Below are 16206 nucleotides of genomic sequence, written 5' to 3'. Positions count from 1 at the left end.
CTAGGCACACTGTTTGACCCCGAGTGGCATTTATCATGCTGATATACAAGTTACTGTTCAAATGTATTCATGAATAAAGGTGATGTCACCAGGGTGATAAGGATGTGGGGTCAACCTCAACGTGCTGCTTTATTTCCCCAAATCTCTGCTCTCACATATCATCAAGCAGCATTAACATTCACCTGGTTTGACTGTCAATGAGAACATCTGGATCATTCAAAACTATACGTTTTATTTTTAACTAGAAATAGTGTTCTTCTGTATGATCATCTAACTCTGTCACCAGACTCAGCAGCAGATAACCTTTGACCACTTGCAAAAACCAACTAACGTACGGGAGGATGCTTTACTGTGATACATGCCTTTAGAAAGGAAGTGTCATAGGTGCTGAAGGCAACGCTAAAAGAACATTTCCCAGCTGTTCTGGAGCACCACCAAATAAAAGTGAAGCCTCCTAACATGACAACATGGAAACAGCCCTTTGGAAGCAGAAGGTATTATCTCATGTGTTCAGGCCTGGTGTCACAAAGTACATTTGTCATTTCATAACAAGGCTGGGGTTGCCAATAATCTGTTAATAATGTGGGTGCTAGTTTCAGGGAACAAAGAAATAACTTAGGGAGAGACAAGCAGGCTTTCCAGGAAGATGGTTACAATCATCTTTGGATGATGGCTTAGGACCAGCCCCATTTGTGAGTAGCTTGCTCTCTTACCAAGGGGCCTGGCCTGTGCTGAAGGGCACAGACACTTGCCAGATGGTGTGGTTTCTCTCTGGCATTCTGGTTACCAATCTCTGCTCAGACTTCCTGGCCCACCCTGGAACTGATGGGGAGTGCAAAACTCAGCTGCGTATTTCCCTGCTGTTCTTCCCAGTTCCCTTTCATAGTCTGATACTCCCAAACATAACACTGAGAATCCCAGGAGAAAATGATGAAAGAAAAGGAGGATTCTTTTGGATTTTTTATCATAAATGAAGTCCAGTGTCATAAACAGCCTAAATCCAGAGGGAACTGGTCATTCTGGCAGGACTCACTACTTGGGGGGGGGGGGGGTAACAAAAGGGAAAACAATTCAGTTTGACTCCCTCATTGCTGATTCAGTGCTTAAGGCTTAAGAAAAAGAGGAACTAAGTAAACTTAAAAGAAATTTAAATCAATAAAATACAAGAAGATGGTTTAGATGGTAAATTTTATAATTATGTATTTTCTACCACAATAAAAAGACAAAAAAAGAAGGGAGGAAGGGAGGGAGGGAGGGAGGGAGCAAGGAAGAGAGGAAGAGAGAGAGAGAGAAAGAAAGAAAGGAAGGAAGGAAGGAAGGAAGGAAGGAAGGAAGGAAGAAGGAAAGAAAGAAAAAAGAAAGAAAGGAAGGAAGGAAGAAAGAAAAAGAAAGAGAAAGAAAGAGAAAAAAAGAAAAGACAGCAAGAAACTCAACAGTACTGTAACAGGTACCCGGTTAAAGCTGGGATCCTATGACTGCATAACCATCCCTGGGATGTTACTTAATTATGTGCCAGGGACACTTGGCCCTCAAGGAATAAGTTTTTGCTTATAATGCAAGGGTGGACACACTAAAAAAGCAAGAGACACAGGTTTGTTTATTTAAAAGGCTTTAAAAGACAATACACTGAAGACCTAATTCCATCAAGGCAGCACTCTGTAGGTCAAAGTGAGACTCTCTCCTCAACTCATACCTCATGTCAAGGTCTCTCTTTTTGGGGCTCTCCAAAAAGCTGAGCAGGTATCTCAGGCAGGCGTGGTGGTAACTGGATATTCAATCATTAGGCAATAACAGTAACAGCAGCTAGCAGCTACTGGACAGACATCAAATGGATATGCTCAGAATTATGCAAAGCATGTTTCATGACATCTCTAATCTTTTCAACAATCCTACAAACTTAGCATCATGCTGCCTATTTTGTATATGGAGAAATGAATGATTATTGATGCTAAGTGATGTGCCCAAGGCCATACAACTAGTAAGCCGAGAAGCCTGGATCTGAATCCTCTGGCCAAATGCTTGTTTCGTTGAGTATTTCACGACATGTCAGGGAACCAGGCCACCAGGCCAGAATGATGACATTTGGTTAGAAACGTTAAATGTGATGGTGTGCACAATCGCTTTAGGAAAAGGTCAGGTAGTTCTTTATAAAACTAAACACATACCTACCTGATGTCCCAGCAATTCTATTCCCAGGAATCCTAGAGAGTTGTCTAGTCCACTTCTCATTTTACAGATAAGATAATCTGTTTAGAGATTTAGAGGTTTAGAGAGAGAAAGCAATTTGTCAAGATGTATTCCTAGGAAGTTGGTAGAGCTGGGACAAGACGTGAGGCACAATCAGCCCGTGTTAAAAAGGAGGAAGTGTGGGCTTCCCTGGTGGGACAGTGGTTGAGAATCTGCCTGCTAATGCAGGGGACACGGGTTCAAGCCCTGGTCTGGGAGGATCTCACATGCCGCAGAGCAACTAGGCCTGTGAGCCACAACTACTGAGCCTTCGCATCTGGAACCTGTGCTCCGCAACAAGAGAGGCTGCGATAGTGAGAGGCCCACGCACCGCGATGAAGAGTGGCCCCCGCTTGCCACAACTAGAGAAAGCCCTCGCACAGAAACGAAGACCCAACACAGCAAAAATAAATAAATTAATTAATAAACTCCTACCCCCAACACCTTCTTTAAAAAAAAAAAAAGGGGAAGTGTTCCAAAAGGCAGATATTAGTAACCAAAAATATGAAATTATAATCTCAAAAGTCAATAATCCACCAGAAATGCTTTTATTTATAAGGCACCTTGTTGGGAACCTGGAAAAGATATCTGCTGAGGATTAAAAATATGAGACAAAACATATTTCTTCCATGTTTCTCAAGGTCAGTGGGGGAAAAGGTAAAGAGCCTAAATAAAGTCTTTGTTTCAACTTCTACTAAGAAGGGCATTAAATTACCTTTTTTTTTTTTTTGCGGTACGCGGGCCTCTCCCGTTGCGGAGCACAGGCTCCGGACGCGGAGGCTCAGAGGCCATGGCTCACGGGCCTAGCCGCTCCGCGGCATGTGGGATCTTCCCGGACCGGGGCACGAACCCGTGTCCCCTGCATCGGCAGGCGGACTCTCCACCACTGCGCTATCAGGGAAGCCCTAAATTACCATTTTGAAAATGGCCCTAAAAGGAACAGACTTCAGATGATGGACCACAGTAACAACATTTTACATTACATTGACAATTTAAAGAGACTAGCATCTAGGAACACAAGGATAAAACTGAGAGAGACTGACTGATGAAACATGCAACAATGATAACTCATAAACTGCACTGATAGTAATAAAACACATTTCTTTGATCGAAGACCATCAACCTACAATATTCCTAGAAAAGACACTTAAAAATGTGAATCTAGATAAACAGGTTCTGGGTCAGTTGTAAAGGATTTAAGAACTAATGGAAAGATTACAGCCTAGGTCAATGCTTCCCAAACAGAGGTCCAAGGACGAACCTGGGTTATCCCCCTAAGAATCACTCAAGTACTTGAAAGTCAAATTAGAATCTAAGAAAATCACCCAGGCTACAAAATGGATAGACCCTGAAAGAATTATGCTAAGTGAAAGGAGCCAAGCACAGAAGACCACATATTGTATAATTCCATTTACATGAAATACCCCAAACTGGCAAATCCATAGAGACAAAAAGTAGAGTAGAGGTTGCCAGGGGTTGAGGGAAAAAACAGAGTGACTAGTGAGGGCATAAGGTTCTTTGGGGGATGATGAAATGTTCTAGAATCAGATAGTGGTGATCTTTACACAATCTTGTGACTATACCAAAACCACTGAATTGCATGTTTTAAAAGTGTGGATTTTACAGCATGTGAATTATATCTCAATTTTTAAAAATTCAATGTAAGAATATACTGAAAAGGGTCCTCTCATATGTTGCTGGCAGGAGCATCAACTATTAAAAGATTTTTTGTAGGAGAGAGTAGCAATAATACTAAAATTTTAATTTTGGATATGCTTTTAAAGTGAGCAATTTCTCTTTGAGACATAAACTAAGGAAACATTTAGATACTCCAAAGGTTTATGTATAAGAATATCTGATACAGAATTATTTTTAATAGAGTAAAAAACTGTAAATACTCTATTTGTCTACCTTTAGGAAAATGCTTAAATTAACAGCACATCCATCATACAGAATACTACTACACAGCCACTGTTACACAAAGTTTTAGTTGACATTTAAAAAGTGTCCACAACATGTGGGAAAGTAAAAAAAGAAAACCTATGATCTAATCCCATTTTTGTTTTTTTAAGAAGGCTATATCAACATTAGCTTTTCTTTTTTTTTTTTTTTTTTTTTTTTTTTGCGGTACGCGGGCCTCTCACTGCTGTGGCCTCTCCCATTGCGGAGCACAGGCTCCGGACGCGCAGGCTCCGCGGCATGTGGGATGTTCCTGGACCGGGGCACGAACCTGTGTCCCCTCCATCGGCAGTCGGACTCTCAACCACTGAGCCACCAGGGAAGCCCAACATTAGCTTTTTAAAATAAATTTAGGACACATACCATCATTATGTCTGGGAGATAACACTGTGGGCAACTTTCACTTCTTTTTTCAAAAATTTCTCTAAGTTATTATTTGTTTCCCTTTACCTGTTTCCCATGATTAGAAGGTAAGCTTCATGAGACAGTGACTTTGTGGTGTTCCCCAAGATCTTTGTGGCTTACAGTAAAACTCAATCATATGATTATTGGATGAAATTAATATTTTCAATTTGAAAAAAGAGAAAAAAGACATCTACAAAATTGTATGTGTAAACAAAAATGACAACAAATACCTGTGTACAGAAGAAAGAATGGGAGAAAATAAACAAAATGTTAATCGTTTGGGGCTGTGCAAATTTGGGTTTTTAAAATTTTTTTTATTAAACAGACATCTAAATTTTCAATAATGAGAATATTGCTTTCAATATACTTATAATAGAAAAATTTTCACATAGATGTAATAGACTTTAATAATGAAGGAAAAATTGTTTGCCAGACAATTCACACTCCTCCAAATCATCAGTATTCAGGAATCAAAGGCAGAATATGAGAGGCGCCAGCACTATGATTACATCTGACTGAGGGCAGGGCAGAGTGTACTTTGCACTCGGGCTGGAAAGGCCCCTGCACACCCTTCACCCAGAAGCGCTTCCTCCAATTTCAACCCAGCAGTGAGCGGCCCAGGGAGCCCCTGCTGCCCATCGCTTCAGGGTCTTCCACCTTCCCCAGGGAGAGGAAAGTGTTTTCTGTGTAGACTTACTTAATATCAAGAAATCGACTAAATATAAAAATAAGCAGACAAGGGGCTTCCCTGGTGGCACAGTGGTTGAGAGTCCGCCTGCCAATGCAGGGGTCACGGGTTCGTGCCCTGGTCTGGGAAGATCCCACATGCCGCGGAGCAGCTAGGCCCGTGAGCCATGGCCGCTGAGCCTGCGCGTCCGGAGCCTGGGCTCCGCAACGGGAGAGGCCACAACAGTGAGAGGCCCGCATACCACACACACACACACACACAAAAGCAGACAAGCTTAACTAAGTTTGAGATCTGTCTTTTTTTAAAAGTCCAAATAACAAAATGAAAATACAAAATAAGAAGTAGTTACTACTACTAACGAGTTGGTCTGTGGACATTCCAGGTGGCAAAGCTACTTTCCAGTTGGAATTAGAATTGTCTTATTGTTTCACCTTATCTTTCTCCTTATAGTTACGGCCTGCCTGTGGAATGCAGTAAAGACAGAAAACCCCACATATCCTTGCCTTTATCACACTGCAATTGCACTGGGACTCATTCATTTGGCAAATACATTTGTGCTGAGGCTGAGTGAGCAAGATCCATCTGAGGAGGGACAGGGACAATGTCAGTGTGTGCATGTGTCTGTGTGTCCCCTCTGTGTTTGTGAGTTTTTTCCCTGTATTCAGCATATTCAATCCTTCCACACCCAGGAGTTCTGTGCTTTGGGTGATGAAGCAGGTATTTCAGTCCTACATGGCTCCTCACATGGTCACAGCTGGTTCGCACCAGGAGGAGAAGAGTTCAGTTTCAGGCAGAGGTGTCCAGGGTGCTCTTGGATACACTTTCCAAGGGAAATGTCTATGAGAATAAATTAGACCGCCCAAGAAGAATGGATAAAGAGAGAAGAGGAAACAGGACCTAACCTGCGGAACACTAATACTTAAGGTCCCCGGAGGGGGAAGAACCTACAGGCAGGGCGAAGGAGCAGTCAGGCCAGTGATGTAGGAGGGAAAAAGGGTAAGAAAGTGTTGCTTCACAGAAACCGGAGGATGAGAGCATTTTAAGACAGAATGATCACAGGTGTCAAATGCTGCTGAGGAGCAGGTAAGCTAAGGACTGAAGAGTGATCAACAGATTTGACGATCTAATTTCTGCAAAGCTCCTCTACCCCAAAGCCCTTGAACCTGTCAGTCAAGTCTCCACCTCTATTTTCATATTTTTGCTTTTAAAACAGGATGGGGTGGTGGTGGCTTTTTCTCTTACGATGTTTCAAGACTCTTTGACTACTTTAAATCTTTAGGCAAAGTCAACCTAAACCTTGTTAATTCCATGTGGTGACAAAAGCTGGGCGCAGGTAGATTATTGAATTTAGATGCTGACAGGAAAGAGTTAGGAAGAGAGAAGGAAAATACTTAATAAGTGCCTGTTTGTTAACAAGTGTTGTTTCTAGAAACCACGAGGTTTTTTTCCAAACAACTACGGCTTTTATGAGTAAACCAAAGGCTCAAAGTGATTCAATTATCTAATCTGTCAAAGTGCAATGATGTTTGTTTCAGCCAACCAAGGCTAAGAGAGACCTCTTCTAAAATGTTTTTGTGACATTTTCTAAGCCAAGTAGATCAACAAATACAGAGAGAATAAGACTATTTTCCTACCTCTTCCTTCCTGGCCCACCTGTAATTTCACTGTAGTCCTGGGTTACTAGAGCCCCTGAGCCCAGAACTTAAGCAAACCCTGGCCAATACCATTTCCACATACCAAGGCACAGCAAGACCATTGCCTGGAGTTAGGAATACTATGTGTGGGCAGGGAACGGTGCTTTTCATATATCTCGACCTTTAGTCACAGCTACTCTGAGTACTCAGAGTTGTTTTGATATTTGAAAGATAAAATAGATGTCAGCAATGATCATTAATAATGCCTGATTTTATTAAGTAATGAGTATCAGGCAATATACTAGGTTTCTTAAACAGATTATGTCTCAAAACAACTCTAAGAGGAAGTATATTATCGTTCCAAATATGACTCTATTTTATAGAGTAGAAGTTCAGAGAGGTTAAATAACTCACCCAAAGTTACACAGCTAGTGAGTACTACAGCTAAGGTTTGAACCCGGGTTTGACTCCTGGTTTTAAGAGCCACTGCTCTTGACTACTTCACGGTACTGCCTCATGTTCTGCATACACCAAACTCAGAATAAGAATTAGCAAGACTCTCTAACCACCTCTACTTTATTTCCATCATCCACTCCCCAGCACCAAGGGTATCTCCCTAACCTTTCCCCCAGAAAACCGTTAACTCATTAACTTTCCTCTTCTATCCATTTCTTTATAAATCCATTTGTTCCCCAGACCAGAATGGGATAATACATGAAGAATCAAACAATCCAGCAGAACATTTAAGATTAAGTAAGTGATCTCTTTTCAACTCTACCCAGAAGGATCCCAAGATGAGGGTTAAAGAACATCAAATGTGGGCTTGGGAGCTACCAGAAGACCTACAACCACCATCCTAAGAACACATTTTGTTAGCAGTGGGTACTATATTTCCGTTTTCATCCCAAAATGAGAACTTTTGATCCTTGGTCACTACATGTTACGTAGTTTCCCAAAACTGGCACAATTTATCCAAAACCATATCAATAGTAAAGGGACGGTATAACTGAGGCAAAAGACAGTGAGTTAATGAGAAAACCATAAATTGTATCAAAAGTGGAAAGAAGTTCACTGCTGTTACTCCTGCTTTTTTCCCACAATACTCAGAATACCAGCTTTGGGTCTCAAGAGTGAATCCAAGTTAGATGGAGGGAGGCAATTCTCTACAGTCACAGCGACACTTGTCAAACGTCACGGATCCTAGATCTTTTGTTGCCACTTTGATGTTGGCCCAAGGTCTTGTTACCAGAGATTCCCAGAACCCTCTGGTCAGGACAGGAGATGAGGCAATTCTATTCACTGTTTAAAAGTGGTTGTGGGGCTTCCCTGGTGGCACAGTGGTTGAGGGTCCGCCTGCCGATGCAGGGGACACGGGTTCGTGCCCCGGTCCGGGAGGATCCCACGTGCCGCGGAGCGGCTGGGCCCGTGAGCCATGGCCGCCGAGCCTGCGCGTCTGGAGCCTGTGCTCCGCAACGGGAGGGGCCACAACAGTGAGAGGCCCGCGTATCGCAAAAAAAAAAAAAAAAAAAAAAAAAAGGTGGTTGTGTTTATTCCAATGTTTTCTGCATGTAGACGGACTCAAAGCCACTTTATTCATAGAATTTAAAACTCAGCCGCTTATTTCTATTTTTAAAAAACTGTTTCGTGTTTGTTTCACCTAGTGATATATCGAGTAATATCAGTAACATGAGCTGAAAGAACCACTATGTAATATATAACTATTATGTAATATTTTAATTAAAAATTGTATCTACTTAGACTACTATTTATGTTGATACCACAGATAAATGCCATACATAAATGCCCTGGTAAACCCTAGGATTCTAGTCAGGATGTACCACTAAGGTCATCTGGGCCAAACGCCCACTTCCTGGCCTCTGACACACAAACAAACAGCTTTCCAGTCTCTCCCAGGAGTGGGGAGCTTAGTGCCCACAAGGTGCAGGCCACAGCTGGGCAGCTCAACTTCTCAGGACGGTCTTCTTCAGATGGAGCTAAAGCCTGTCCCCCTATAACTCTCCATTCTCACCTACAGGTCCAGCAACAGACACAGTCAACCTCTTTTGCAAGAGACACTTTTAAATATTCCCTTCTTCAGGCTACGTAATCTTAGTTTCATCTATCATACCTCATGTTGAATGAGTCAACATTCTTTTATCATCCTGATCACTTTGCTCTGGCCTCTCAAGTATATGTTTCAGAGCACAAAATGAATTAGAACAAGAAAAACAAAAATATGTTAAGCTATGTCACAAGATAGGTTTTAGAGCCCGTGGATTGCTTTAGCATGCTCAGCAACGTCTTGCAGTTCAGTCGTCGGTATGGCCCGTCACCAGTACCTATAAGAGAAGCAGGATCAACTCCTCCACTTCATTAACTTGCCCCTCCACCTATCTAATATTAACTTTTAAATAAAAACTCTGCCCTGCTCATCAACATATACTATGAGGTGTAAATGAAAACCATCTCACTGACGTTACGTAATAACTGGCTGACATACCAAAGGTCTCAATATGAACTTTGAAAAGAAAAGAACCTAAATTCATGTTGGGATAATTTTGGTAAAGAATGTTTTTATTGAAATGAAAGCTTACCTTAAATAATGTTTAAAAAATTAAATTTGCAGATTGTTTTAAGAAATAAAAATCTGCCCATGTATCATAAATGACAGTAGTTTCGAGGGCTTGGGATTCTCTTCAGTAATGTGTTATTTTTAACAGCAGCAAAATATTCCACTAGGTAGATGTGCTATGATGTATATACAGGCCTACCTCACAGATATTGCAGGTTCAGTTCCAGACCACCACAATAAAGCAAATACTGTAGTAAAGTGAGTCACACAAATTTTTTGGTTTACAGGTACATACAAAAGTTATGTTTATACTATACTGTAGTCTATTAAGTGTGCACTAGCACTATGTCTAAAAAAAAAATCTACATACCTTAATTTAAAAATATCTTATTGCTTGACACTGTACTCCGATTTAAAAAAATTAAATAACAGGAGGTCCAAAGTGCAAGATTCTTCTGCGCCTGCACGGTCCGGGTCACTTCCCGGGCTGCTCTAAGGTGCCCGGCTCACCGCCATCTTGACCCGAGGCTTTGTTGTTCGCGCTGGGCTGGGCGGTTTAGTGTAATTGCTGCTGAAGAAGGGGACGCAGTAACCTCTAGTTGGCCGAGAAACTCCGCCATTTTGCAGCCATGGCCGCTCAAAAGATTTGTGAGGTAGTAAAGGGTAGAGAGCTGGACCCGGAGGCGCCACCGCGACAGCAGCAGCCATGAAGGACTAAATGCCTAAGACTCTGTATGTCGGTAAGCTTTCCTGAGATGTGACAGAAGCTTTAATTCTCCAGAATGATTATGGATACAGCTGGAAATGATCCATATTGTTTTGCAGAGTTTTATGAGCGTCGTCATGCAGCTGTAGCACTAGCTGCTATGAATGGGTGGAAGATAATGGGTAAGGAAGTCAAAGTGAAGTGGGCAACAACCCACAGCAGTCAAAAGGAGGATACAAGCAGTAGTACCGTTGTTAGCACACAGCGTTCACAAGGTCATTTCCATGTCTTTGTTGGTGATCTCAGTCCAGAAATTACAACTGAAGATACAAAAGCTGCTTTTGCACCATTTGGAAGAATATCAGATGCCCAAGTGGTAAAAGACATGGCAACAGGGAAGTCTAAGGAATATGGCTTTGTCTCCTTTTTCAACAGATGGGATGCTGAAAACTCCATTCAACAGATGGGTGGCCAGTGGCTTGGTGGAAGACAAATCAGAACTAACTGGGCAACCCGAAAGCCTCCAGTTCCAAAGAGTACATATGAGTCAAACACCAAACAGCTATCATATGATGAGGTCGTAAATCAGTCTAGTCCAAGCAACTGTACTGTATATGATGGAGATGTCACTTCTGGGCTAACAGAACAACTAATGCGTCAGACTTTTTCGCCATTTGGACAAATAATGGAACTTCGAGTCTTTCCATATAAAGGATATTCTTTTGTTCGGTTCAATTCCCATGAAAGTGCAGCACATGCAGTTGTTTCTGTTAATGGAACTACCATTGAAGGCCATGTTGTGAAATGCTACTGGGGCAAAGAAACTCTTGATATGATAAATCCCATGCAACAGCAGAATCAAATTGGATATCCACAAGCTTATGGCCACTGGGGCCAGTGGTATGGGAACACACAACAAATTGGCCAGTATATGCCTAATGGTTGGCAAGTACCTGCATATGGAATTTATGGCCAGCTATGGAACCAACAGGGATTTAAACAGTCTTCTGCACCATGGATGGGACCAAATTATGGAGTGCAGCCGCCTCCAGGACAGAATGGCAGCATGATGCCTAATCAGTCTGCAGAGTCGCAGTGTATGAAACCCAGTGAAAAAGGACTCCAGAACCTAAAGCCAGTGGCTTAAGGCTACAGGGAGTGTAGTAAAGCCCTTGTTTACTTAAAGATTTATCAAATCAGTCAGTGCAAATGTCAGATACAATGTATTTATTTAAAAGATTCATTTTTTAATCATGAAATTACCATCCACATTGTTTTAAAAAGAAACAATATGCTGGATGTCTGCCAATTTTTGCCTTCATTACCTTTTTTGATAAAGTTTCTCAAATCCTTGTTTCATATACAAATGCAGGGATTGCTGCCACTTTTTAAAAATAGAGGCAGAAAACTGCACAATGTTGAACTTTTTCCACTGAAGTAGTGGGCAGTTCTAGTTTGCATTCCCGATATGATTTAAAACCTGTAATATAAAGACTAAAAAAAAAAAAAGAAAAAAGGAAAACCCAAACTGTGCCGAGTCCAGAAGTTCTTTGTAATCTTCAGCTTATGCACAATTCTATTTTAGGTTTTTCTGAAATAGGCATTGTTTGAGCTGCCCCATCTCCAGTTTTCCCTTTGGGGTTTTTTAATATAAGATATTAGTTTACATCATTTTTGTATCTACATTTTTTCACAATTTGTCTTGCCTTATCAAAGTTCTATAAAATATACTTAAATGGAAAAAAATGATCTTTAGATTGAAAACTTTTCTCAGATGGATTGATAATTGCATTCATCTTGTGTTTTATATGAGAAGGTGCCTCAAGAACTCCCTGTTGAATTTGTTTAAAAGGGTTACCTTCTGTGATAAACTTTGCTGTGTACAGGAAATATAAAAATAAAAACTTGTTACTAAAGAAAATCTCTGAAATGTGATAAGTTCTTATGAACCCATGTTAATTTCATGTGTCAACTTCTACATTTACATGTATCATTTCATTATGTAAAATGTTTTAGCAATTTAACATTTTGCACAGTTAGCAACTTTGTATGTAATTTCCTCCTTAAAGGCATCATGCAGAATTGACAGGAGATTCATAAGGTTTTGTTTGCATATAAATATCAAATGCACACTTTGGTAGTCTTTGAATACAAAGTTATCTGCTCTTGTTTTTCAAGAACTTTGAGACACAAAGTTGTATGTAAAGAAATATATTAATTTGCCATATTCTAGTTATACTTACTCAAAAAGAGTAAATCAACTTGATTTTAATATGTACAAATGATAGCTGTGAAACTGTAGAATATCCTTATGTCAGTATTAGGGTTTCTTGTGAACTCCAAAATTAGCCTAAATGACGAGACGGGCAAAGCATTTTTTAAATGTTCAGAGGCCAAAAGATAAACAAACAAAAACCCGTGAAACCCTACCTCCTTAAACAGCCTTCAAAGAGGGGAATCCTCAGTGCATTCATTACTTTGATTCTTTTGGTACCTGTTTTCCTGGAGGTCCCAATTTTATTATTTTGGGGTGGCATTCAGAGGTTTAATCTTTGATGGCATTGTTCTAGTTTTGAAATTTCTAGTACATTTCAGTCTCTTAGAAGAATTGTGGGAGATTTTGTTTTGTTTTGTTTTCAGCAGAAGTCACAAACTCTCCTCTTCTTTGACTCACAAAGGGGAAGGGTCCCCAGTGTACATATTTGGATGCTCGGTTGTTTTTAAGACCAGAGAGCTCCTGGTGTTTTATTTAGGAACAGAAAAGGCCCATATAATCCTAAGAGTTTCCTGGCCTGTATCCTCCAGGTAGGAGCAGATGGCTCTAAGCTGGTCTCTAAGCCAATACTCCTGTAAACCAGAGCCCAGGAAAGACAGCTCATAAATGTATAATTCTCTGGAGCTCAATTCTATGCAGTTGTACTGCTGTTTCATCAAGTCACTGTGTATTTTTTAAGAGTTGACACATTAAAACTTGCTTTATAGAAGATGAGCAAATTTTTTAAACACTTGGAAATTTTATTTCCTTGTTAATTAACCTTCTACAGATCAGGGCATGCAACCAAAAGCAGCTTAAATACTCAAAAAATAAAATAACAGGATGCTGTTTTTAGATTCTTCTGGTTTATGTTCCTATTTTAGGACCCTCGCTTTTCTCTTATTCAAAAATATTTTATGCCCTATACATCTGTGGACTGCAGGGTAAATTATTTGGGCATAAATAATCCAAGCAAAAGTATAGTTTTTCTTTCATTTTGACTATCTCAAGTAATACCACTTTTTATTAGCCAATATTTTCTTACTGCACAATTCTAAAATGTACACTGACTACTTTTTGAGAAGAAAGTACTATTACTCAAAGGCTTACTACTGAACAAATCTGTAATTCAGGAACATTGCTAACTTTGCTTTAAATCTTATTCTCAGTGTTAAAACAAATCATTTAAAAAATTTACAGTCTAAAAATCATACTGGTATTAGTATCAGGTAAGGAAATTATAAAGTTTTTTAAATGGATTCATTCTCTGCAATATGCATTCAAATTTTACTTTAAAATACATGTTACTGTGAAGAACCTAAAGTGGTTCACACTTAATGGGTCATTAAATCCAGTATTCTTTGCCCTGACTGGATATTAACGTTCCTTTATGTTTTCCATTTTAAAAAATTAAAATAAAAATACTTTGTTGCTAAAAAAAATGCTAACCATCATCTGAACCTTCAGCAAGTCATAGTCCTTTTGCTGGTGGAGGGTCCTGCCTTGGTGTTGACAGCTGCTGACTGATCAGGGTGGTGGTTGCTGAAGCTGGGGTGTCTGTGGCAATTTCTTAAAATACGACAACAATGAAGTTTACCACATCAACGGACTCTTCCTTGCACAGTTTTCTGTAGCATGCAGTGCTGTTTGACAGCATTCTACCCACAGTAGAACTTCTTTCAAAATTGGAATCAATTCTCTCAAACCCTGCTGCTGCTTTATCAACTAAGTTTATGTAATATTCTAAATCCTTTGTTGTCATTTCAACAATCTTCACAGCATCTTTACCAGGAGTAGACTCCATCTCAAGGAACCACTTTCTATGCACATCCGTAAGAAGCAACTGTTCAAGTTTTATCATGAGATGGCAGCAATTCAGTCCCATCTTCAGCCTCCACTACTAATTCTGGTTCTCTTGTCTTTTCCACCACATCTGAAGTTATTTCCTCCACTGAAGTCTTGAACCCCTCAAAGTCACCCATAAGGGTCGGAATCAACTTCTCCCAAACTCCTGTTAATGTTGACATTTTGACCTCTTCCCATGAATCACAAATGTTCTTCATGGCATCTAGTATGGTGAATCCTTTCCAGAAGGTTTTCAACTTACTTTGCCCAGATCCATCAGAGAAATCACCATCTATGGCAGCTACAACCTTACAAAATGTATGTCCTAAATAATAAGATTTGAAAGTCAAAATTACTCCTTGATCCATGGGCTGCAGATGGATGCTGTGTGAGCAGGCATGAAACATCATTCATCTCGCTGTACGACTCCATCAAAGCTCTTGGGTGACCATGTGCATTGTCAATGAGCCGTAATGTTTTGAAAGAAAATCTTTTTTTCTGAGCAGTAGGCCTCAACAGTGGACTTACACATACAGTAAGCCATGTTGTAAACACATATGCTATCATCCAGGCTTTGTAATTTCCATTTAGAGAGTATAGGCAGAGTAGATTTAGCATAATTCTCATGGGCCCTAGTAGTTTCAGGATGGTACATGAGCACTGGCTTCAACCTAAAAGTCAACAGCTGCATTATCCCCTAACAAGAGAGTCAGCCTGTCTTTTGAACCTTTGAAGACAGGCACTGACTTGCCCTCTCTAGCTATCAAGGTCCTAAATGGCATCTTCTTCCAATAGGAGGCTGTTTTGTCTAAACTGAAAATCTGTTGTTTAGTGTGGCTACCTTCATTAATTATCTTAGCTAGATCTTCTGGATAACTTGCTACAGCTTCTACATCAGCACTTGCTGCTTCACCTTGTACTTTTAGGTTATGGAGACAGCTCCTCTCCTTAAACCTCATGAACCAACCTCTGTTAGCTTTAAACTTTTCTTCTACACTTTCCTCACCTCTCTCAGCCTTCATAGAATTGAAGAGAATTAGGGCCTTGCTCTGGATTAGGCTTTGACTTAAGAGAATGGTGTGATTTGTCTGATCTTCTATCCAGACCACTCAAACTATCTCCATGTCAGCAATAAGGCTGTTGTGCTTTCTTATTTGCGTGTTCACTGGAACGGCACTTTTAATTTCCTTCAAGAATTCTTCCTTTGCATCCGCAACTTGGCTAAACTGTTTAGCACAAGAGGCCTCGCTTGCAGCCTCTCTCTGCTTTCCATGTGCCTTTTTCACTAAACTTAATCACCTTTAGCTTTTGATCGAAAGTGAGAGCCGAGCAACTGGTCCTTTCACTTGAACACCTAGAGGCCACTGTAGGGTTATTAAGCGGCCTAACTTCCATATTGTTGTGTCTCAAGGAATGGTTGTTTCCTGGGCTCAGAAACCGGAGGAGAAGGTGAAAGATGGAGGAACAGCCAGTCAGTTGGTGGAGCAGTCACAGACATTTATCAGTGAAGTTCACCCCAAAACAATTACGATAGTAACACCAAAGATCACGGATCACAGATCACCACAGCAAATATAATAATAATAAAAAGTTCCAAAATACTGAGAGAATTACCAAAATGTGACACCGAGACATGAAGTGAGCAAATGCTGTTGGAAAAATGGTGCTGATAGCCCTACTCAAGGCAGAGCTGCCACAAGCCTTCAATTTGTAAAAAATGTAATACCTGCACAGTAAAATGAGGCACGCCTGTAGTCTCCTTTTTGACGGACATTTAAGTTCGTTTCCATTTTCGCTATAATAAACAAAGTCGCAATGAAACCTACACACCCGTCTGAGTATATCCATAGGGTAAAATCCTGGCAGATGGCACTGCACTCTCTACAGTGTTTGTGTACTAACTTTTGACTCTACAGA

The 16206-nt window shown here is 40.4% G+C and overlaps 2 protein-coding genes across 4 annotated transcripts in view; one reads left to right on the top strand and one right to left on the bottom strand.

Moving 5' to 3' along the window:
• Positions 1 to 16206, bottom strand: part of CHD6 (chromodomain helicase DNA binding protein 6) — a 212693-nt gene that overhangs the window by 130139 nt on the left and 66348 nt on the right. The window lies entirely within an intron of this gene.
• Positions 10252 to 11712, top strand: LOC101282825 (cytotoxic granule associated RNA binding protein TIA1-like). Its single transcript, XM_049699563.1, is given in 2 exon segments — positions 10252 to 11272; positions 11275 to 11712. Coding segments are annotated over 2 exon segments (1035 nt in total). The 5' UTR covers positions 10252 to 10266; the 3' UTR covers positions 11304 to 11712.

This window comes from Orcinus orca, chromosome 16, assembly GCF_937001465.1.
Source record: "Orcinus orca chromosome 16, mOrcOrc1.1, whole genome shotgun sequence".
NCBI lineage: Eukaryota > Metazoa > Chordata > Mammalia > Artiodactyla > Delphinidae > Orcinus > Orcinus orca.
This window is presented reverse-complemented; position numbering and strand designations above follow the sequence as displayed.